At 42.6% G+C, this 23,399-nt stretch overlaps 1 protein-coding gene across 1 annotated transcript in view; it reads right to left on the bottom strand.

The window, feature by feature from the left end:
* Positions 1-23,399, bottom strand: part of LOC119976524 (golgin subfamily A member 4-like) — a 1,176,663-nt gene that overhangs the window by 365,188 nt on the left and 788,076 nt on the right. Inside the window, exons 113-116 of the mRNA XM_038817077.1 lie at positions 20,078-20,104; positions 16,667-16,690; positions 16,155-16,181; positions 8,153-8,188 (exon numbers count right to left, since the gene is read on the bottom strand). Coding sequence (XP_038673005.1) covers positions 8,153-8,188; positions 16,155-16,181; positions 16,667-16,690; positions 20,078-20,104 — 114 coding nt within the window. The remainder of the gene's footprint in view (positions 1-8,152; positions 8,189-16,154; positions 16,182-16,666; positions 16,691-20,077; positions 20,105-23,399) is intronic.

The raw sequence follows: 23,399 nt of genomic DNA, 5'->3' as shown, positions 1-23,399 counted from the left end.
TTATTCCTACCAAAATGGATAACCTCACATTTGTCAACATTGTATTCCATCTGCCAGACCCGAGCCCATTCACTTAACCTATCCAAATCCCTCTGCAGACTTCCAGTATCCTCTGCACTTTTCGCTTTACCACTCATCTTAGTGTCATCTGCAAACTTGGACACATTGCCCTTGGTCCCCAACTCCAAATCATCAATGTAAATTGTGAACAATTGTGGGCCCAACACGGATCCCTGAGGGACACCACTAGCTACTGATTGCCAACCAGAGAAACACCCATTTATCCCAACTCTTTGCTTTCTATTAATTAGCCAATCCTCTATCCATGCTACTACTTTACCCTTAATGCCATGCATCTTTATCTTATGCAGCAACCTTTTGTGTGGCACCTTGTCAAAGGCTTTCTGGAAATCCAGATATACCACATCCATCGGCTCCCCGTTATCTACTGCACTGGTAATGTCCTCAAAAAATTCCACTAAATTAGTTAGGCATGACCTGCCTTTTATGAACCCATGCTGCGTCTGCCCAATGGGACAATTTCTATCCAGATGCCTCGCAATTTCTTCCTTGATGATAGATTCCAGCATCTTCCCTATTACCGAAGTTAAACTCACTGGCCTATAATTTCCTGCTTTCTGCCTACCTCCTTTTTTAAACAGTGGCGTCACGTTTGCTAATTTCCAATCCACCGGGACCACCCCAGAGTCTAGTGAATTTCGGTAAATTATCACTAGTGCATCTGCAATTTCCCCAGCCATCTCTTTTAGCACTCTGGGATGCATTCCATCAGGGCCAGGAGACATGTCTACCTTTAGCCCCATTAGCTTGCCCATCACTCCCTCCTTAGTGATAACAATCCTCTCAAGGTCCTCACCTGTCATAGCCTCATCTCTATCAGTCGCTGGAATGTTATTTGTGTCTTACACTGTGAAGACCGACCCAAAAAACCTGTTCAGTTCCTCAGCCATTTCCTCATTTCCCATTATTAAAACTCCCTTCTCATCCTCTAAAGGACCAATATTTACCTTCGCCACTCTTTTTCGTCTTATATATTTGTAAAAACTTTTACTGTCTGTTTTTATATTCTGAGCAAGTTTACTCTCATACTCTATCTTACTCTTCTTTATAGCTTTTTTAGTAGCTTTCTGTTGCCTCCTAAAGATTTCCTAGTCCTCTAATCTCCCAGCAATCTTTGCCACTTTATATGCTTTTTCCTTCAATTTGATACTCTCCCTTATTTCCTTAGATATCCACGGTCGATTTTCCCTCTTTCTTCCGTCCTTCCTTTTTGTTGGTATAAACCTTTGCTGAGCACTGTGAAAAATCGCTTGGAAGGTTCTCCACTGTTCCTCAACTGTTCCACCATAAAGTCTTCGCTCCCAGTCTACCTTAGCTAGTTCTTCTCTCATCCCCTTGTAATCTCCTTTGTTTAAACACAAAACACTAGTATTTGATTTGACTTTCTCACCCTCCATCTATATTTTAAATTCCACCATATTGTGATCGCTCCTTCCGAGAGGATCCCGAACTATGAGATCATGAATCAATCCTGTCTCATTACACGGGACAAGATCTAGGACCGCTTGTTCCCTCGTAGATTCCATTACATACTGTTCTTGGAAACTATCGCGGATACATTCTATAAACTCCTCCTCACGGTTGCCTTGACCGACCTGGTTAAACCAATCGACATGTAGATTAAAATCCCCCATGATAACTGCTGTACCATTTCTACATGCATCAGTTATTTCTTTGTTTATTGCCTGCCCCACCATCTCGTTACTATTTGGTGGCCGATAGACTACTCCTATCAGTGACTTTTTCGCCTTACTAGTCCTGATTTCCACCCAAATGGATTCAACCTTATCCTCCATAGCACCGATGTCATCCCTTACTATTGCCCGGATGTCATCCTTAAATAACAGAGCAACACCACCTCCCTTACCATCCACTCTGTCCTTCCGAATAGTTTGATACCCTCGGATATTTAACTCCCAGTCGTGACCATCCTTTAACCATGTTTCAGTAATGGCCACTAAATCATAGTCATTTACGATGATTTGTGCCACCAACTCATTTACTTTATTCTGAATACTACGAGCATTCAGGTAAAGTACACTAATGTTGGTTTTTTTACCTCTGTTTTGAATCTTAACATCTCCAGTTTTATTCCTTTTGTTATTACTGGGCCTATTCACTGTGTTCCCCTCAGTCACTGTACCTTGTACTGTCGCCCTTATGGATTTCTGACTATGTCTTCTCTGCCTTGCACTTTTCCCCTTACTTCCTTTTGTTTCTGTCCCTGTTTTACTACCTTCCAACTTCCAGCATTGGTTCCCATCCCCCTGCCACATTAGAAATGGAGGAGCAAATGTGCAAGGAAATTACAGATGGCTGCAAGAAACATCATGAGGTAATATTTGGGGAATTAAACTTTCCCAACATTGACTGGGACAGTCATGCTATTGAGGCTTAGAACATAGAACATAGAACAGTACAGCACAGAACAGGCCCTTCGGCCCTCGATGTTGTGCCGAGCAATGATCACCCTTCTTAAACCCACGTAACCCGTATACCCGTAATCCAACAATCCCCCCATTAACCTTACACTACGGGCAAATTAGCATGGCCAATCCACCTAACCCACACATCTTTGGACTGTGGGAGGAACTCGGAGCACCCGGAGGAAACCCACGCACACACGGGGAGGACGTGCAGACTCCACACAGACAGTGACCCAGCCGGGAATCGAACCTGGGACCCTGGAGCTGTGAAGCATTGATGCTAACCACCATGCTACCGTGAGGCCCCTAATGCTTGGATGCAGATAAATTTGTTGAGTTTATTCAGGAGGAATTTCTCATCCAGTATTCGGATGCTGTGATTCGAGAGGGAGTAAAGCCTAACCTCCTCTTTGTAAATAAGGAAGGGCAGGTGACAGAAGTGTTCGTTAGGAATCACTTTGGGACCAGTGACCATAAATCCATTCGTTTCACGAGCGATATGGAGCATAATACGTCTGGCCCAAAGTTAAAATTCTAAATTGGGACAAGACCAATTTTCATGGTACTTTTCCAGGAATTTCAAAAGTTGGTTGGGGGAATCTGTTGGCAGGAAGAAACGGCTATTAAGTAGGAGCCTTTCAAAAGTATGTCAACCAGAGTACAGGATAAGCACATTCGTTTAGATTGAAGGGTGGGAAGCAAGATGGCGCAATGGTTAGCACTGTTGCCTATGGTGCTGAGGGCCGGGGTTAGATCCCGGCCCCGTGTCACTGTCCATGTGGAGATTGGACATTTGCCTCGTGTCAGCTTGGGTCTCGCCCCCACAACCCAATGATGTGCATGTTCGGTAAATTGGCCACGCTAAATTGCCCTGCCATTAAATCTTTTTTTTAAAAAACAATTGGACACTCTAAATTTATTTTTGAAAATAGAATGAAGGGCTAGGCTGCTTGAAGAACGGAACCCTGGAGAACTCAAAGTATAAAAACGCTGGTCAAAAAGAAGAAGGAGGCATATGAATACATCGGCAGCTGAGATAAACTGGCTCCCTTGCAGAGTGTAGAGGTTGTCGGAGAAGAGTTAAGGGATAAATCAAGAGGGCAAAAAGGGGGACATGAGATTGTTTTGGCAGATCCAAAGAGCTTCAGCAAGTACATACAGTGCACAAGAGCAAGGAGGGAGAGAGTTCGATCTCTTAAGGATCTGCAAGGGTATCTGTGTGCGGATCCATAAGGGAAGGGTGAGATCCAAAATGAACATTTCTCATCGGCATTTACTGTTCAAAAAGGCATGGAAGTTCGGGAACGTGGGCACGGAAGTTCGGGAATGAAATGGTGTTGTCATTAATGAAATTAAATGAAAATCGCTTATTGTCACGACTAGACTTCAACGAAGTTACTGTGAAAAGCCCCTAGTCGCCACATTCCGGCGCCTCTCCGGGGAGGCTGGTACGGGAATCGAACTGTGCTGCTGGCCTGCTTAGCCGAGTGAGCTAAACCAGCCCATGGTTTAGGAGTGTACATATTATAGAGAAGGAGGTGCTGGAAGTGTTAAAGCTCATGAAGACAGATAAAGATCCTGGACCAGATGACATGTTTTCCAGGACGTTGTGTGTGTGTGTGTGGGGGGTGGGGGGGGGGGGTACGAGGAAGGAAACTACGTATCCAGTACAGAGATATATGAAACTTCTCCAGCCACAGTTGTGGTGCCTGATGATTGAAGGGGGGAGGGGGTAGCAAATGTTGTGCCTTTGTTTCAGAAGGGCCGCAGGAAAAAGCCTCGGAGGTACTCACTGGTGAGCCTAATGTCTGTGGTGGGTAAGTTGTAACAAGGAATTCTGAGATGTAAGATCTACAGGCATTTCAAGCGGCAAGGGCTGATTTCAGAGTGAAAAATTGTGTGTCACGAATTTGAATGTGTTTTTTCAAGGGTGTAAATAAGAAGGTCAATGAGGGCAGTTTGGTCGAAGTTGTCTACATGGACATTGCAAAATCTTTGACAAGGTACCGCATGGTCGCTCGTTACTTAAGTTTAAATCTGAAAGGATCAAAGATGAGGAAACAATTAGATACATAATTCGCTTGACACCAGATACAAAGTGTGGGTGTGCAGGATTGTTTTTCAAACTGCTGGCCTGTGACGACCAGCGGTGTGCCTCAGGGATCAGTGACAAGTTCACTGTAATTTGTTATTCATATTCATGATTTGTATGAAAACTTAAGAGGCGTAGTTACATAGTTTGATAGCACACCAAGAGCGGAGTCACAATAGACTGTGAAAAAGGTTATCTCGGATTGCAACGGGATTTGATCAATTTGGCCAGTGGACCGATGAATGTCAGATGGGGTTTAATTTAGATAAAAGTGAGTTAATGCATTTTAGTAGAATGAATAGGTCTAGGACCTACTCAGTTAATTGTTGGGAGTTGGGGAGAGTAGAACAAAATGATCTGGGAATACAAGTCCGTAAGTCATTGAAAGCGAAGTCACAGGTGGACAGCTTTGTGGAGATAGCATTCGGCATGTTTGGTTCATTTGGTCAGAATTTTAATACAGCAGTCGGAACCTATTTCTGCGTTGTACAAGACATTGTAAGGCCACACCTGGAATACTGTGTTCAGTTCTGATCACCCTTTTATAGAAAGCGTATCATTAAACTCGAAAAAGTGCACAGAAGAATGACTAGAATGCTACCTGGACTTGATGGCTTGAGTTATGAGGAGAGGCTGGATAGACTGTGACCTTTCCCCTAGCGTGTAGGAGGATTAGGGGTAGTTCTAGAGGTGTATAAAATAATGTGTGGCGTAGATAAGGTCGATAGTCAATATATTTTCCCACAAGTTAGGGAGTCTAAAACTAGAGGGCGAGGTTTCAAGTAAGAGAGGAGATATACAAGAAGGTCCAGATGGCTAATGGGTTCAATCAAAGGGTGGTGAATGTCTGGAACTAGCTGCCGGAGACAATACCAGAAGCGGGTACATTCTTTTTTTGATTGAAAACGAATTTAGACAGTTATATAGGAAAGCTGGGTAGCGCGGGTTAAGTGCCACGTGCGGGTAATTGGGACTAGCTGTGTGGTAAAAACTCGGCGGCATGGACAAGTTGGGCCGAACGGCCTTTTTTCATTCTGTAAAACTCTGGGACTCTAAATAGAAACTAACACAATAGTAGCAAATGGCAGTATTGTTCAATGAAGGATATTGTTCTGAACTAGGAACTAGTGCGGGAGCGAGCCAGCTGAGGGGCTGGGACCTGGCATTCTGGGGTGGTGGAGGAGAGGGGGTGAACGTGTAACTAAGGAGGCAGTTGTGAGTCCATGGACAAAATTTTGACGTTGGTGTGTCAGGGTGACGGTTAGTCTGGCGTCACGAAGGTAGTCGTGTGATTGTCAGGGTAGCCGGTACGGCGGATGGTCAAGCTGTTTTTCACTTGGGTTTCAATGTATTTCGTGGCTTGGTTTATTGCTGACTTAGTTGTGGCATGGTTGCTTGGTGGTTCCGTGCTGAGCAATGCTGTCAGTTGCCTGGTGACGGTTGGATGAGACATCAAATTTGCAACAGGGATTAAGTGACAGGCGGCCCCTCAAAGGCAGATTCTCTCTATTTTAAGGGGGCTTGAGGATGTATGGAAATTATCTGAAGTTTTGGATCCAGTGTGTTGGGAGGAGAGAGTCTCGTAATGAGGTACTGTTCCCACGGGTGCTGGTAAGATAGTCGGTTCTGAGAAATTCCCCACTCTCTGGTGATTTGTCGAATGGGGCTAGTACCCGTCATAGATGAGGTGAGGTGCTGGGTTTTGGGGTTAATTACAGCCAAATCATGGTCGGGGATTAGTCGTGGGTGTGGGGGCAGTCCGGAATCCTTATCCGAAAATAGATCCTGTCTGTAGCATTGCTCAACACGAGTTAGAGGTGGCTTCAAACTTCGAAAACTTGCTGCGTAAATATTCTGCTCAGAAAGTCGAAAGCATCAGAAGTCTCTCCTTTACATTATAGTGTCGATTTCGCAATGCAACGGTGTAAAATCCACGTTTAATTTCTGTGCAACTCTCTCCGGTGCAATTCCGTAGAGTTCGCAATCACATGTTCAGAAATACTTTTGACTTACAAGCCCCAGATATTTCAAGTTCAGGATCAAACACGGCGGGATGTTGCGCAGTGGATAGCACTGGGACTGCAGCGCTGAGGATCCTGGTTCGAATCCCAGTCCTGGGTCATTGTCCGTGTTGAACTTCCACATTCTTCCAATGTCTACGATCGTTTCACCCCCCCAACCCAAAGATGCGCAGGTTAGGTGGGTTTGCCACGCTAAATTGGGGCTGGTTTAGATCACTTGGCTAAATCGCTGGCTTTCAAAGCACACCAAGCAGACCAACAGCACTGTTAGATTCCCGTACCAGCCTCCCCGGACAGGCGCCGGAATGTGGCGACTAGGGGCTTTTCACAGTAACTTCGTTGAAGCCTACTCGTGACAATAAGCGATTTTCAATTGCCCCTTAATTGGAAAAAATAATTCGGAACTCTAAATTTATTTTAAAACAGTTCAGGATCAATGACAAATTACAACTGCCAAAGAAAAATCAACCAAAAAACTGCTCACTTATAGACATGAGTCAATGTCGCGTGATCGGACAAATCGAATACGAATGTAATTAGATTTCTCACTGAGTTCGTTGCAGAAATCTTTCAACAGTCAATTCATGAATTCAATATTTTATCAAACTTTCGCATGACAAGTGTGCCAATAAATTATAATTTCCTGTTGGAGAGAATACAATATTTCGTTTTGAATTTCAATATCCATGCTATGATGGCAGCATCACCCCTCCACGCCCTCGGCCTTAGCACTGACAGGAAACATGGCTGAACCAACCATATCAATATAATAGCTGCAAGGATATATTTAAAACATCGGAGCTCGGAGGAGGTAGATAACCTCCGGGTCTCCAAGTCTTCTCCGCCATTTATGAGGCGCAATGTCCGAGTGTATTGGACTACTATTTACATGCAACGGTGATTACAGCTCCAACCAACACTCAAGAATTTTTATCGTTTTGTGCAAAGCACCACGCTTGCTGCACACACCTTCAACATTCGTTCCCTCCTTAACAATCTTAATTTGGTAGCAATATGTAACAACTATCAGGGACCCAGCAGGAACTCAGCAAGATATATGTGGTAACACATTTCAAAGCCGATCACCTCAAAGATAAAAGAAGCAGATGGATCACGAACGCAAACACTTGTAAGCTAGCCTCCAAGCGATAAACCATACCAATGCAGTACTGTATCGGCGTTCCTTGTCTGCCGCTGTTTCAAAAGCCTGAAGCTCCCACCCCCAACTGCAATGTAGCTGCAACTTCATCACATCGGCTGCAGAGGGCAAAGAACTGGTTAATAGCCACCGCCTCAAAGGCATTCACGGATGGCCAATACAAATCCTGCCCCAGAAGTGACGCCCGCCGATCTGGGAAAACAATAAAATAGAAAACGTCCATACAAGCATAGTGTTAATTGATATTATCAATTCCTTGATCAAACAACCTGATATAACACGCAATTAATTATCCATGTTCGTACTTATGCAGTATCGCAATATGTTGAACTTTAACTGTAGAAGAACTTTTTAAAATTTATTTGATTGAAACCTTTGTCTTGAAGATCTCGTTTCACATTTTCTAGTTCTGAAATAAGTTAAAAACATTTATGTATAATTTGGTTAAGATTGCATGGTGGCACAACTTTCAAATGTGTCTCTGTTTTTTGCAGTTTAATTAAGTACCTAACAGAATAAATGTAGAAGGAACTACAGAAGCAAATCAGTCTGTAAATAAATTCGCAAATCTTCATCCAAGAGGCGAACTTCGGAGTTCCATTCCATTCTTTTTTTTTACATACATTACACAGGAAATTCACATTTGTTGTCCTGACATGCAAATCGGGCTAGTCAGTTACGTGGAGCATATATGCAACTTTCGTCATTTCCTCTCAGTTAGTAGGAGCAAGGGAAACTAAGACAGACATCAGCTGCCATATAGCAGTAAATTTGCATAGAGTTTTGTTTCAATTCCACCTTTACAAGCTAGTAGCCAAAGATTAGCATTTAAGATACTTGGAAGGGAGTGACGGGCTGGGCTGAGCGAGGATCTCAAGCGCTATGGCGATAATAGTGAAAGTTATTCTGCGGGTGTGCGTTGTAGTCGAGGTGTTTAGGCGTGGATGAGAGATCATACGGTTAACAGGAATTAGCGTTGTAATCAGCGGGTCGAAATTGATATACTTGGGATGCATGAGGTTTTTCGAAGGTTGAAAGGTAATTATGGGTGTGTGATCTTAAGTAGCCAGGAATCAGGGTAGGACAGGGTACGGGGAGGTGCGGGGATGGGGTGCATTGATGGTTGAGATAGTCGGCTGTGGAAATGTAGCACATTCTGTACAGGTTAGCTGGGCGCTCGAATGGGGTTCACGCAGGTGTCATGAGAGCTTCTCGAGGGTGGGTGTCGTCCAAGGTTGGGATGCAATCAGAATTCAGGAGGATGTTTGTGTTTCGGGGAGGTAGCCGTGCTCTGGGTTGTTGTCGGGGCTTGCGTGGTTCGTCGTTTAATTAGAACTGGACAAGTTTCAGTTGTGTAGTCAAGATTGGACGTTATTCGCGGGTTTGTGAGTGTCGGCAGTTCAAATACAGTTGGCTGAATATATGGTGTGTCGGCAGGTTAGCCATGCAGTGCAAATGGAAGTTAAGGGGCGGGCGGTTTAGGTGGAATAGCAATCAGGAAGTATAATCGGCCTTCGGCTTTGTTCATTGTACTCGGGTGTCAAATTAATCAGAGCTGCCGACTTCACCAACTTTAAATTGGATATCCTGATGTTTCCAGATGACACAGCAGTTCAAATGTTCCCTTGCACCAAGAGCACAGGGATTGCTGAAGGGCCTAACAGCATATTGTCTGAGCTTCCTCTGGATTCCTATCCGGTGGACACAAAATCGACGTCGTTCAATAACTAGGAAAATGTACGATGGCAAGCAATTTACAATTGATCGTTTTGATGCAATTCTCCACTGCTTTTCCACTGTTTTGATTTTTCCAATCAGAAAAAAATACAAGGGGCAACAGTGGACCTGTTCTTTGAACTGCGATCTCTTGTCCGTGTAGTTCTTTTATTTCGGTGAAGATGATTTTGGGAGCACTATTGTAGATAATGTCAGGGGCATCCTGGGAAGACTTAAAACGAATAATGTCCCCGATTCTGTGCACGTCACAACTATGAATTCAGTAAAATATATAGTAACCTGTGTTGAAGTAGCCACGTTTATGTATTCATATGCTAATTATGCTGCTCTTTGCAATCATGGGTCATCTTTGAATGTTCAAATATATTCAACAGCGTTTTGACAGTAGTCACACTTGAACTGTTCAGAACCAAATGATTTAGAGTCCATCACTCGAATAATGATCAATGCAACGTTACATTTAATCGGTTAGGTGATGTTGGCGTCGCTGGCTGGATATATTGCCGATCACTAATTGTCACTGAACTTAATGGGTTGCGAGCCTATATCAAGGCCATTCCATGTTTTCATTGTCAACATCTATTCAAGTGCGCTTGCACAATTAGAAGACGTGACTGGGTCAGAGTTAACCGAAATAGGATCCTTCAATAGAATAATGATCAAAACAATATGTGTAAGCTACACATTATACCCAGAGACGCTATAAAACGTTTTTTTCAGTGCAAAACATTTAAAATATATGTTTCATTACAAAGTAACCATTTAAAACATTTAGCTATTTCCAGAATATTAACAGAAGTATGAACAACTGCATACTGCTTCCGTATTATCACACTGAACTTGTCATATGGTGAGAAAGGAGGTGCAATGCAATTCTAATAGAAGTTGTAAAATCTTAATACGGAAATACCAATGGAAATTTTTTGATTATCCTTCCGTATTACTCGTGTGTTTCTACATTTGTCCTTGGTGCAGAATATTAGCATTCCTAGAGCATAGGATTACTCATAAAAGGCAGAGTGTGACCGGTTAAGTGAGGCATTTACATGATTGCAAATTGTAACTTGTGATGTGGAGCAGAGATCAGTGCTGATCCTTAATTATTTACAGGATGCTTTAATGACTTTGATGAGCGACGTGAGTGTACTATTGCCAAGTTTGAAGATGACACAAACATCGTTGGAAAAAACATTGTGAGGGTGACATAAAGAATCGACAGGTGTATTCAGCATTTATGTCAGTGGCAAAATCGTAGTGTATGGAATACAAAGAAGGAAAACCTGGTTATACGCTTTGGTACAACGAAAAAGTATAATTTAAAAGGAGAAATACTGCTGGAAATGCAGCACAGAGGGAGTCGGGGTCCTCGTGCATACATCGCAAAAAAAAAATAGGATGTAGTTCAGCAGGTAATAGAGAAGGCAAATGCACTGTTGACCTCCATTTGAAACGGAGTGGAGTACAGAAATAGGAAGAAATATAAAACTCTGCAGGACACTAGTTAGATCAACTCAGGAATACTGTGGACACTTCTATTCCCGTTATCTAAGGAAATATCTGTTTTAAACGCAGCACTCCAGAGAACGTTCATGAGGTGAATCCCGAGTCTGGCTGGGCGCAGGTGGTTCTGATGAGCTGACGTTGATTAGGTTCGAGCTTTACTCTTTGCAGCGTAGAAGAATGTGAGGCGACCTTATCAAGGTGTATAGCATTGTCAGAGACCTGACAGGGTCAATGCTGGGAGTTTAGTTCTCGTTCTCCTAGAGTCTAGGAACAGGACGCATAATCTGACAGTAAGAGATTAGTCAGTTAAGACAAGTGAGTAGGATTCCCTGCTCTCAGACGGCAGTAGCCTGTGGATGGCTTTAGCGCTGGGATCTGTCGAGACTTTGTCGATCAGTATGTCCAAGGCAGAGATAGCAAATTTTTGTTGGCCATGGAACAACGTGTTTGGGGAATTCTCGGCAAAATTTAATTGAGGATTATTATGTCAAATCAGTCATGATTTCAATAAACAGCAGAGCATACTCTTCGGGCCAAAGGCCGAATTTCCTTCCTATGTCTTATGGTCCTCTGGTCTACGAGCCACATTTAAACCATCAGTTGTTGATTCTGAGCTTGAATATTCCTGACTGAGAGACACGTTGCTTAAACTATTTGCACGGATGAGAGCAAACACATCAATGCGAACTTTAGAATGGCAACAATATGTACCGTTCGCGGGGGTGTCAGAGAATTTACAATGCAGAAGGAGGCCATTGGGCCCATCGAGTCTGCACCGGCTCCTGGAAAGAGCACCTTATCCAAGTTTAACACCTCCACCCTATCCCCACAACGCAGTAACCCCACCAAACACTAAGGGCAATTTTGGACACTAAGGGCAATTCATCAAGGCCAATTCACCTGACCTGCACATCTTTGGACTGTGGGAGGAAACCGGAGCACCCGGTTCGCTCACTTCGCTCATCCAAGTCATTGAAGTATTCTGTAAATAATTAAGGATCAGCACTGATCTCTGCTCCACATCACAAGTTACAATTTGCAATCATGTAAATGCTTCACTTAACCGATTACACTCTGCCTTTTGTGAGTAATCCAATGCTCAAGGAATGCTAATATACTGCACCTAGGACAAATGTAGAAACACACGAGTAATACGGAAGGATAATCAAATATTTTCCATTGGTATTTCCGTATTGAGATTTTACAACTTCTATTAGAATTGCATTGCACCTCCTTTCTCACCATATGACAAGTTCAGTGTGAGAATACGGAAGCAGTATGCAGTTGTTCATATTTCTGTTAATATTCTGGAAATAGCTAAATGTTTTAAATGTTTACTTTTAATGAAACATATATTTTAAATGTTTTGCAGTGAGAAAGCGTTTTGTAACGTATCTGGGTATAATGTGTAGCTTACACATATTGTTTTGATCATTATTCTATTGAAGGACGCTATTTCGGTTAACTCTGACCCAGTCACGTCTTATAATTGTGCAAGCGCACTTGAATAGATTTTGACAATAAAAACATGGAATGACCTTCATATAGCCTCGCAACCCATTAAGTTCAGAGACAATTAGTGATCGGCAATATATCCTGGTCCAGCCAGCGACGCCCACGTCACCTAACCGATTAAATGTAATGTTGCATTGATCATTATTCGAGTGATGGACTCTAAATCATTTGGTTCTGAACAGTTCAAGTGTGACTACTGTCAAAACGCTGTTGAATATATTTGAACATTCCAAGATGACCCATGATTGCAAAGAGCAGCATAATTAGCATTTGAACTGCTGTGGCATCTGGAACGTGTGTACTGCAACACAGGTTAATATATATTTTACTGAATTCATAGTTGTGACGTGCACAGAATCGAGTAAATTATTAGTTTTATGTCTTACCAGGATGCCCCTTACATTATCTACAATAGTACTCCAAAATCATCTTCACCGAAATAACAGAACTACACGGGCAAAAGATCGCAGTTCAAAGAACAGGTCCACTGTTGCCCTTTGGTTTTTTTCATATTGGAAAAATCAAAACAGTGGAAAAGCAGTGGAGAATTGCATCAAAACGATCAATTGTAAATTACTTGCCATCGTACATTTTCCGAGTTATTGAACGACGTCGATTTTGTGGCCACCGGATAGGAATCCAGAGGAAGCTCAGACAATATGCTGTTAGGCCCTTCAGTAATCCCTTTGCTCTTGGTGCAAGGGAACATTTGAACTGCTGTGGCATCTGGAAACCTCAGGATATCCAATTTAAACTCGGTGAAGTCGGTAGTTCTGATTAATTTGACACCCGAGTACAATGAACAAAGCCGAAGGCCGATTATACTTCCTGATTGCTATTCCACCTAAACTGCCCGCCCCTTAACTTCCATTTGCACTGCATGGCTAACCTGCCGACACACCATATCTTCAGCCCACTGATCTTTGATCTGCCGCCGCTCACAAACCCGCGAATAACGTCCAATCTTGACTACACAACTGAACCTTCTCCAGTTCTAATTAAACGACGAACCACGCAAGCCCCGACAACAACCTAGAGCACGGCTACCTCCCCGAAACACAAACATCCTCCTGAATTCTGACTGCATCCCAACCTTGGACGACACCCACCCTCGAGAAGCACTTATGACACCTGCATAAACCCCATTCGAGCGCCCAGCTAACTTGTACCAGAATTTGTTACATTTCCACAGCCGACCATCTCCACCATCAATGCAACCCATCCCAGTACCTCCCCGTACCCTGTCCTACCCTGATTTCTGGCTACCTATGATCCCACACCCATAATTACCTTTCAACCTTCGAAGAACCTCATGCATCCCAAGTATAGCAATCCCGACCCGCTGATTACACAGCTAATTCCTGTTAACCGTATGATCTCTCACCACGCCTAAACACCGCGACTACAACGTACCCCCGCAGAACAACCTTCACTATTATCCCCATAGCGCTTAACATCTTCGCTCAGCGCAGCCTGTCAAGTATCTTAAATGCTAACCTTTGGCTACTGGCTTGTAAACGTGGAATTGAAACAAAACTCTATTTAAATTGACTGGTATATGGCAGCTGATGTCTGTCTTAGTTTCCCTTGCTCTTACTAACTGAGAGGAAATGACGAATGTTGCATATATGCTCCACGCACACACGGGGAGGATGTTAAGACTGCGCACAGACCCAAGCTGGAATCTAACCTGGGACCCTGGAGCTGTTAAGCCATTGTCCTAGCCACAATGCTAAAGGGCGGTACGCGAATTTGTTGGCATGTTAGCTCTTATTAACAGAGCCTCTTTCGTAACGACATCAAGGGAAACGTATGTTCCAAGGCTCATTATAATTAAAAAATAAACAGGCGTTAACATATTTCGGTTTGCAGAGAACGGCTCCGATGGTATAAATGTATTTCAATTCTGGCAAGTGAAAGTGGACCATGCTACAAATCCGGCGGATCAGTTGTAAATAGTTGCGAGTAAAGCTATTCACAAACTTTGAACTGTTCAGCAAGCCTTGCCCAATTGCGGATAAACCTCCAAAACTGAAAATTGTGCTGTGGTCTGCCAAGTATGAGCTACGTTGGACTAAGCATGGGTTAAGGGTCGAGCGCTAATATCTGGGAAAATGGCAATCCTGAACGGAAAGATTCGAAAACTGGCAAAGCTAAAAGCTGCCCAGTAATCGGAAAATACCATGGAAAGCCAATGTTTTTTTAAAACACAGCAATCGCTCAAACAGACCATTTTTTTTATCCTGCCATGCACAACAGAACAGATGCTTTTTGCTGAAACAATAATACCTTCGGTCCATAAAGTCGACATGCCATACAATCGATGAACGTTCCAATGTGGATATCACTGCAGGTTCAATGCCAGCAACATTGATTTTATGTCGCAGAGAGTGGCTGATTGAATCCAGCAACATGTTCCTTCCGTTGTACGAAGCCCACGAGGTAACATGTCAATTAACCCCCTCCCCCCATTTGTCATACCCAAGGCTTAATTGTTACTATTAGATACAATGCCACGATTGGTTATCATTGACTCCACAATGTGTGTGCTTATAACTGATACCAATCATCTTTTATGAGACTCAGGCAAGCTCATTGTATGCCTTGTTTACGCTTGCTGTGAGCAACACAATTCCTTCGCAGTTAGCAGTCTCATCTAATCAAAGGTATTATCTTCAACGCGGGCAGTTCAATTGTCAAGGAATCTAACCACCGATAATTTCATGAAACTCTTCGACCAATGAGAGCTGACTTCGCAACAAATCAACGCCGTTTTCCACTCAGATGAATTGCTACGATCGTTCAAAAGTTGTCCAAATCACCATAAGGATACATTTTCAGAAATATCCACACTTATAGTTAATATATCATGGAAACATATTTGAGTTTATAGCGTTATAATTCTTCAAATATTTTCACAAGCGTCCATCTCTGGCCATAGATAAATGTAACCTCTTTCTGCCAGCTAATTTGGCTATTCGATACAAACGCCGGTTGACAATCTACAAAATGTTGACGAATTCGCCCCGTGTTGGGTTTGGTGAGTTTGTTCTATGTGATCAACGCTATTTGAATGCTTGTCGGCTAATCGATTTTCCATAATGCTGCATTGAGCAATTTCTAATCTTAACAAAACTCAGCCCAGTCATGACATGGTATGGATGTCGGTAACAGCAGCAGCCGGATTCCACGGGTATGTATTACTTTCGCAAAGCTACTCATATTTCATATTTAGATAAAATAATCAAAACAAATTAATCTACCCGTTCCGGCACATGGAGGGTTATGTTTCCTATCAGTTTCGAAATGCTGACCCGCTATTTGAGCTTGGTTTAGGAACTCAACTTTGTTTCCAATTTTATATCCCCTCCACAATAAAAAATATATAGTTTGGAGTATGCAGCCGATCTATAGGACGGATTGGGTCTGTTTTAAAGGTACCCAGATTAATATAAACAGCTAGATAATTTAGGTGTGTAGCGGAGCAACAAAAAGCGTGAGAAATTTCCATCTGATCATGAATAGAATGTAATTTCTTTATTTCGTATTATTCTTTACATTTCGACCATGAATGTAATTATAATTTTTTTGCTGCTTTCTGTGAAGGAGAAAATGCTCACCTAATGTTTTTGCACGCAACTTGTTTTCTGCATGAAAATGCAAAAAGATAATTATGGTTGACAATAATGCAGATTAGAGGAAACGGAAACACGTCTTATATTAACCTCGTCCTTACTATAAATACCGTGGCACAGGTGCTAACTTCTCTCTGCTTCGCATGTGGACTCAGTTATGACGCGAACGTTTCCACACATAACAAGAATACCTTATTTTCGTAATTTAAAATAATATTGTTTTATTAATCGAGGAATTCTAAACTAGCCACGGTAATCATGGCACAATATCTAATCTTGGAAACGTTTTATATCCCTCCAGACTTCCTGTGTGACATGTAGTTCCAAAGCTGAGACAATCTCCACTGCTTAGCCATCCTCGATTTAAAAATGAGATTTTTATGTAACTATTAATAAAAAGCATATATTTTAAAAACATTCCTGGTCATAAATGTCCACGTTATTAGACTTCTTCCGTAATTCAAACTGCATTCCGATTAAAAGGAAAACTTCCTTACCACAATCTAGCAGCGTTTGATTTTCTGAAAATAATGACAATCAAAATAAAACATTTTCTCATCCAATTTGGAGATTTCCTTTGCTACGTTTTAATACCACATTCATCTATCTAATTAGCTCCCCGGCGCTCAGAGTCCAAATTATTGCATAGGTGGCCGGATGTCAGGAATCTTCAATCAAATATCAAAGCTGTGTGTCGCATATGTGGCCAATATGATGCAAGAATGAAAAGAATAAAAGCTTTGAAGAGGGCGAAATCATCTTCCTTGATCAGGATACCGTCACTTGCAAGTCTTGCCCAAATTATGTTGACTTTAATCATTATGGAAAGGTATTTTGCACATCTGAGACTGGATGTTATGGACCACACTTGGCGAATTTAGTGCGGCGGAAAGGGTGTAGTTAAGTAAAAAATAGCAACGGTGCAAGAAAACTACCTGCAACAAATCTCGGAACAGACCTTAGTATTCACGTCAGATGGACAGGCGCGAAGATCAGCAGCCAGTCTGCCATACTTCAATAAAATAACAACTCGGTTGCGCTGCTACCAAGCTACTTGCCGTCCATATTACTTTTTACAAGCCATAACACGTCTGGCGTAAGCAGAAAAAAGCCAGAACTTAGCAAGGCAGAGCAGTGTGCTGAGCGCATGAAGCGTACCCACAGTACATTTTCATCCCGTCCTTTCACGCCAGCTATCCTGGACCCACAGGCTCAGCCTACTCCTTTATCCCACACATCCCGTCCATCCCTCTACCCTGGATAAACCACGCTGCTGCGTTCTCTTTTCCTGCAATCCCAACTTACAGTCATGAAAGCGCCCACAACGAGTTATATCATTCTTCAGACATTTAGAGTTCCTGGAGGCTACGAATCGCTGTAAAATTAAGTAACGAAGTTCCAACAGGGGGTATTTTCGCCCACTGGCCGTGGTTTTCGGTGAGGTTTTGTTTCAAAACGCGCTAGCTTCCTGGAACCTTCCTTCCAGGCAGGGTTCCGGGCGAAATGGAATAGTCTTCCCTGCCCAACCTATCAAGCAGCGCCTGTAAATTGCTCTCCCTGGTGGAAGGCGGCGTGGCGCAGTTGTTAGCACAGCTGTCCCACGGTGCTGAGGACCTGGGTTCGAACAGGGCATGGTTCCCTGACCGAGTGGAGTTTGAACATTCTCACCGTGTCTGCCTGGGTCTCACAACCCAGGGTAAGTCAGGTCACGACAAATTGCCCCTCATTTGGTACAAAACAGAATTGATATGCAAAAAGAGGAAATAAGCACTTTCTCTTCGTGGCTATAAGATAGAAGAATCATAGAATACCTAGAGAGACGAAGGAGGCTATTAGCCACCTCGCGTTTGCATCAACCCTGCGAAAGAGCAGCCAAACCTAATCTCTGAATTAGAAAGAAGCATTTCCACTGTGGAAACTAACCTGATTTTCGGGCATTTGTCATGAATCTATGTTTCCTACTCCATTGACATTCATTGAGATACATTGCACAAGATGTCGACGTCGTACGATCGAGTGGTTTTGACAAAAAGAATCACAACCTAGCATTCTACGACACCTTGTGTTCTGCTTCTGTATATATACATTCAGAGAAAACAATCGATAATATTATGGAAGCGAATGGCATACATTGTTCGAAGTAACGGTTATTTAATTAGGAGCTGTTTTCCATCCAGTAAATTGGACATCGAGATATTATATTGGCAAACTGTACACTATGCAAATTGTTTGAATTCACCAACATTATACTTCCATCTAATATTTTTTTTCAACAACCCAAATTAAACACCTGGAAGAGTCAAGACTGACAAATTGAGTGCAATTTTAAAAATCGAAGGGCAATCATTCTTATGTTGATTTTTGCCGCTTCGCCAGATCTATTGAGCGAATGGTGCATTCGCAAGATAGGTGAAATAAAATGGATGCTAACTGGTTCAGTACAATTGGCAGCTTATGTAATTCCTGTGCAAATTTATGTCCCGTTGATTTGAATGCAGAATAACACGAGGGGAAAACAAAATGCCAATAGTATCAATACATTTAACGTCTGCAGGCCATTCCCATATTTGCATTCCACTGTAACCTAGCTATATAAACACTGCTTTACCAATATCCCCAGTATATTTGGTTACTGAAATAGATTATATGATATATAACATAAACAATTAACATAGCATAAATTGTCGTTTGCCCATAAGTAAATGAAGTTCTACCATATTTTGTGCTTCCAGACTTCACTGCGAAAGGACTGGCACCAATTTTAAGCTATCCCTTTCACTGAACTTATGCAACGATCGCAAATAGTTTGCTTCAGTCCGTCTGATCTTCAGAGTTTTCCAAGCACGGTGCTGATATCCCGATGTTCATGTCATGGTCTCGGTGTTCAAGTTCTATTTCAGGTCTTGATAGCCATGGATCGTGTGCTTACCAATGTGGCAATAATGGTTGACTATGATTCTGAAAATTATTCCAAAGCATCTGATGACAGTTGATAGGAGCTGACGAGAATCATCGCCAGCAATTCTGAGCAATTAAATGGTAAATCAATGCAACATTTAGCCAAGAATAGTATTCATGGACCAATCAAATGCAATCTATTGATGAAAACGCCCTGGCAAGGCATAATGCACGAAGTTAGAGGAGGGTTCTGCCTTTCATAACTTTAAAATGCCGATCATATTGGCCTTTACCTTTGTAACTTTCGGGGACGAGGCCTTTACTTGTCCTGCTTCTACTTGCCATTCAGGACGTCGAGTCGTGTACTGGCTCCCCCATCCGAGGCCAAAGTATAATTTCCAAGGGAGGATGCCCAGCATATCTCACACATCTAGCATCTAAGTGGGCACTTAAGCGCTCGGACGCAGCTTTTACCTTTTGTGTTTAAATACTCTCCATGTGAGGACATGTATTTCATTAGATATATAAGGTCTTTTTCTGAACAAACATAATATGTGCAAGCATCCAAATATGTCCTTGCATCTCGAATAATGATATCGTCGCAATGTTTACATGGTGATCGTATATTTATTTCATATGTTCATTCACATTTCTATGGTCAAATTCCCATGCATTCCATTCGTTTCCACTTTTCGCCTCACATATTACTGTTTTACCGCAATTATGTGCTTATTTTGATCCACAGTTTGACAAAGGATAACCTGTTACATTATCACCCATATATTGGTGAAAACACCCTTCTTCAAAGAAATTAAAAAATGATCTCCTCTATTATACTTTGACACATTTGTCAACGACTTTCATTGCTCTTTAGCTTTGTAAAACCTATTGGCAATATATTTCTGAACGGCCGACCCTTAGAATTATCATAGTTCGAGAAAGGGGGTTTACCGTACTTAAGTCAAAGATCTGAACATTCAAGCCAACAGAAGAACGTGGTGTGCACGCACCTGATAATTTTCCAGCAAAAACATGTTCTGTAAAGTTAGTGATAAGTGAATGATCAATAAGATGCTGTAAAAAAGGTGAAATTCTCCTGAACGCAACTGAAGACAATGCATGTGACATTTCTGTTTCTTTTCGATTGTGTTTCCCACTTCCGCTTGGTTGCAATGTGAGACGAAGTGGTGCGCTGGCCAGAAAGTGCATCATAGAATACACAGTGCAGAAGGAGGCCATTCCGCCCATCAAGTCTAAACCAGCCCAAACCCACAACTCCATCCTATCCCCAGAGCCCAGTAACTCCACCTAAACTTTGGACACGACAGAGCAATTTAGCAAGGTCAATCCACCTAACCCGCACATCTTTGGACTGTGAGCGGAAACCCGAGCACGCGGAGGAAAACCAAGCAGACACGGGAGAATGTCAGGCACCGCGTAGAAAATGACCCAATCCTGGAATGGAACCCGGATCCCGAGTACTGTAAAGCAACAATCCTACCATGTGAAATATATTTCTGACCTCCACCCCATCTCTCCCGAACCTTCCTGACGCAAGCCTAGTTTCGTCAGTAATTTTACGTTGGGTTCTGGGATATTCACTGGCCGAATGCACGTGTGTTTGTTGTGGGTCTCATGTGGCTACTCATCCGTCAGTTAAGGACCTCATACCGGCCCTGCCGTTTATCTTCCCAGCGGTAGCGGTAGGTTCAAACGACGTGATACGAGCAGCTGCAGATGTACTGGTTGTTTTCCGGAATGCTTGGGGTCTTGGTGGGCTGAGGAAGTTTCTTTTGGTGCACACGGAAACAATCGGAGCCGGTCCAATCTGTTTTAACCCGCATTCAACCTTGTCGAATCTCTCAATCATGCCACCCCACCCCCGCCCCCCCCACACCACTCCAAACTAGGCCATACTCCCACAGAGCTCGGACCATTAGCTTGGACTTTTTCCCCTCGCACTGGCCACATTAGATATGTAATTATCAATCTGACTCCATTTGAGTGTACGCCCTACTCGAGCTGGATGCCGCAAAGCAACGCCCGATATTTTCGTTGCTGGGACTGAAGAGTGTGAGGCACTGACGTTGGCTTTCTGGGCCGAAATAGCCGCCAACCTTCTGAAACATGCCCTTAATACAATCATCCCTGCTTCAGGATTGAAAGAGCTGCGGAGAAGCCAGGTGGGTCCCCTGAGCGTTTTTGCCCGAGATGCGCGGGGCAGAGCACCAAGTAAAATCTAAGTTCATGTAAGATATGCATTTGACTCTGAACAGCCTGAGCACGTATTTAACAAGACATGGTCGGAAGTGATATGCTGAGCAAAAGATCGAAGTTTGCCGAGCTATGGCAGTAGCCAGCGTACTTAGGCAGGATAAGATAACTCTTCTCCAGTAACGGGAATGGCAGATTCAATCAGGCGTGAATAGCCCTTCAGTAGAAACCATTCATCTAGCCAATGGGAGGTCAGTGAGGCGTACATATGCTAATTTCAAGAACCACTAAACTTGAAGGCACGGCGGGAAAACAACCAAATACACGGAATCTAGAATCACAGGGAAACAAAGATACAATTGCCAGAATCTTCAGGAGCAATATTACATCCAGCAGCCTCAGAAACGCACAGGCTTGTTTCCACATAGCAATCCAGATGCCTCGTTTTACAACTAACAAGCTGTCAGTTTTCGACCGAAGGCAAAGCAGAAACCTTCATAAATTGAGTTGAAACATTTTTACACGATCAGATAAAGACGTTTCCTAGACTTGATCATTAATCGTGTGTTGTGTTGTCATCATAACTGGACTTAATAGCTAGCATTATTTAACTTAGGTGCTGTTTAAGGATGTGGCAGTGGAAGTGATCGGAGAAAAGAAATCGTCGATATATTTAGAACGAGAGCTAAGTTCTACATCAACTATGAATGTGTAAATGATTCATGTAATGTATTGTCTTCAGGTAGTGTAGTCCTATTCGTGTGCATTTGTTTTTTTCTTTAATAATAATCTTTCATAATTGGTACACGACAACTGGCCCGACCATTCTCACTGGGAATTCACATGACTCCTCAGGCCATTCCAAAAATGAAAGTGTACACCCCTTTGAATCTGTGGTAAAATTTGGGACACCGTCGAAAGTATCATCAACGTAGTTCATGACAAAGTAGAATATAGTCAGTATGTGAAGTTAATGTGCATATACCTGATTGGTTGCATCAGTGCCAGACAAAACATTATGATTACACGTTTGAGTCCGCCAATTAGCTTCCAAAGCATTCTTAAGCAAAAGTGAGTCACCGACGCATTTCTTATCTCGATTGGGTTCTTGCCGTGACTTGAAAGTAGAAACCTTTCTCTCGAGAATATAATGGAAGATGATGAGTTGATTGTGAGCAGTATCCAACAAATTCGCCAACGTCTAAATGGATGACGTTACATGGACAGGATGACACATGCTTCTCTTTAATTCAATCACTCTGTCGAATCTGTGTCGCTTCAACAATGCTGAAGATTAAGATTAATGCATCAGTTTCCCTGTCTTTATTATTAAAACGGTGTAGTGCTATACATTACGCATCTTTCAGCCTGGCCGTGTCTTGCAATGCAGTATGCCAGAGGCCGACCTCTGCAGTCCGCAAATTATTTCTTGAAATATGGGAATTTCAGATCGGTCCCATTCTCTGGACGACTGTTCGGATAATTTTACAAATATTGCGGAATCGTTCTTCTCTGCTATTCTGACTGTTACTCCTTAGTGTACGTGTGTATGTTGAGTAGGTAACGAGGAAACTAAGTTTCGAATTCCTTTGAAATAAGGAATAGGGAATCATATGATTTTGAAGATAAAGCATTGGCATTTATAGTTTACTCCATCATTGTGCAAAAAACCATGAATCGTCTCTCTGACGTCTCAATTGGGGGATATATTTTTGCTCCAAATGACATGTGTCTTATTTCTCAATTATAAGTGTATCTAACGTAGAGCCCAACATTCACCAAGCAATTGCCTTGGCCTTCAGTAGAAGAGAAATACCTCAAGTAGACGAGAATCTGCGAGGAAATGATCTGGAAAGTGAACTTTTTTAAAACATGTATCCGGTAAGTTCAGGGGAAAGCATTCCGCTTGATTGGTACGCATACAAAACGACATTGATGTCCTCTACGACTGTCGAACAGTGGAAGCAGTGCGGACCATCTGCATGATGCACTGCAGGAACTGGCTTGGCTTCATTCGGCAGCTCCTTTGAAAATGAGAACCAGCACTGTCAAGACAATATACGGGGACATGATCCCAAGAGGAGAATCCCTCACTTACCACTCTGATTTGGAAAAATA

This window comes from Scyliorhinus canicula, chromosome 13 (assembly GCF_902713615.1).
Source record: "Scyliorhinus canicula chromosome 13, sScyCan1.1, whole genome shotgun sequence".
In the NCBI taxonomy this organism is placed as follows: Eukaryota; Metazoa; Chordata; class Chondrichthyes; order Carcharhiniformes; family Scyliorhinidae; genus Scyliorhinus; species Scyliorhinus canicula.
This window is presented reverse-complemented; position numbering and strand designations above follow the sequence as displayed.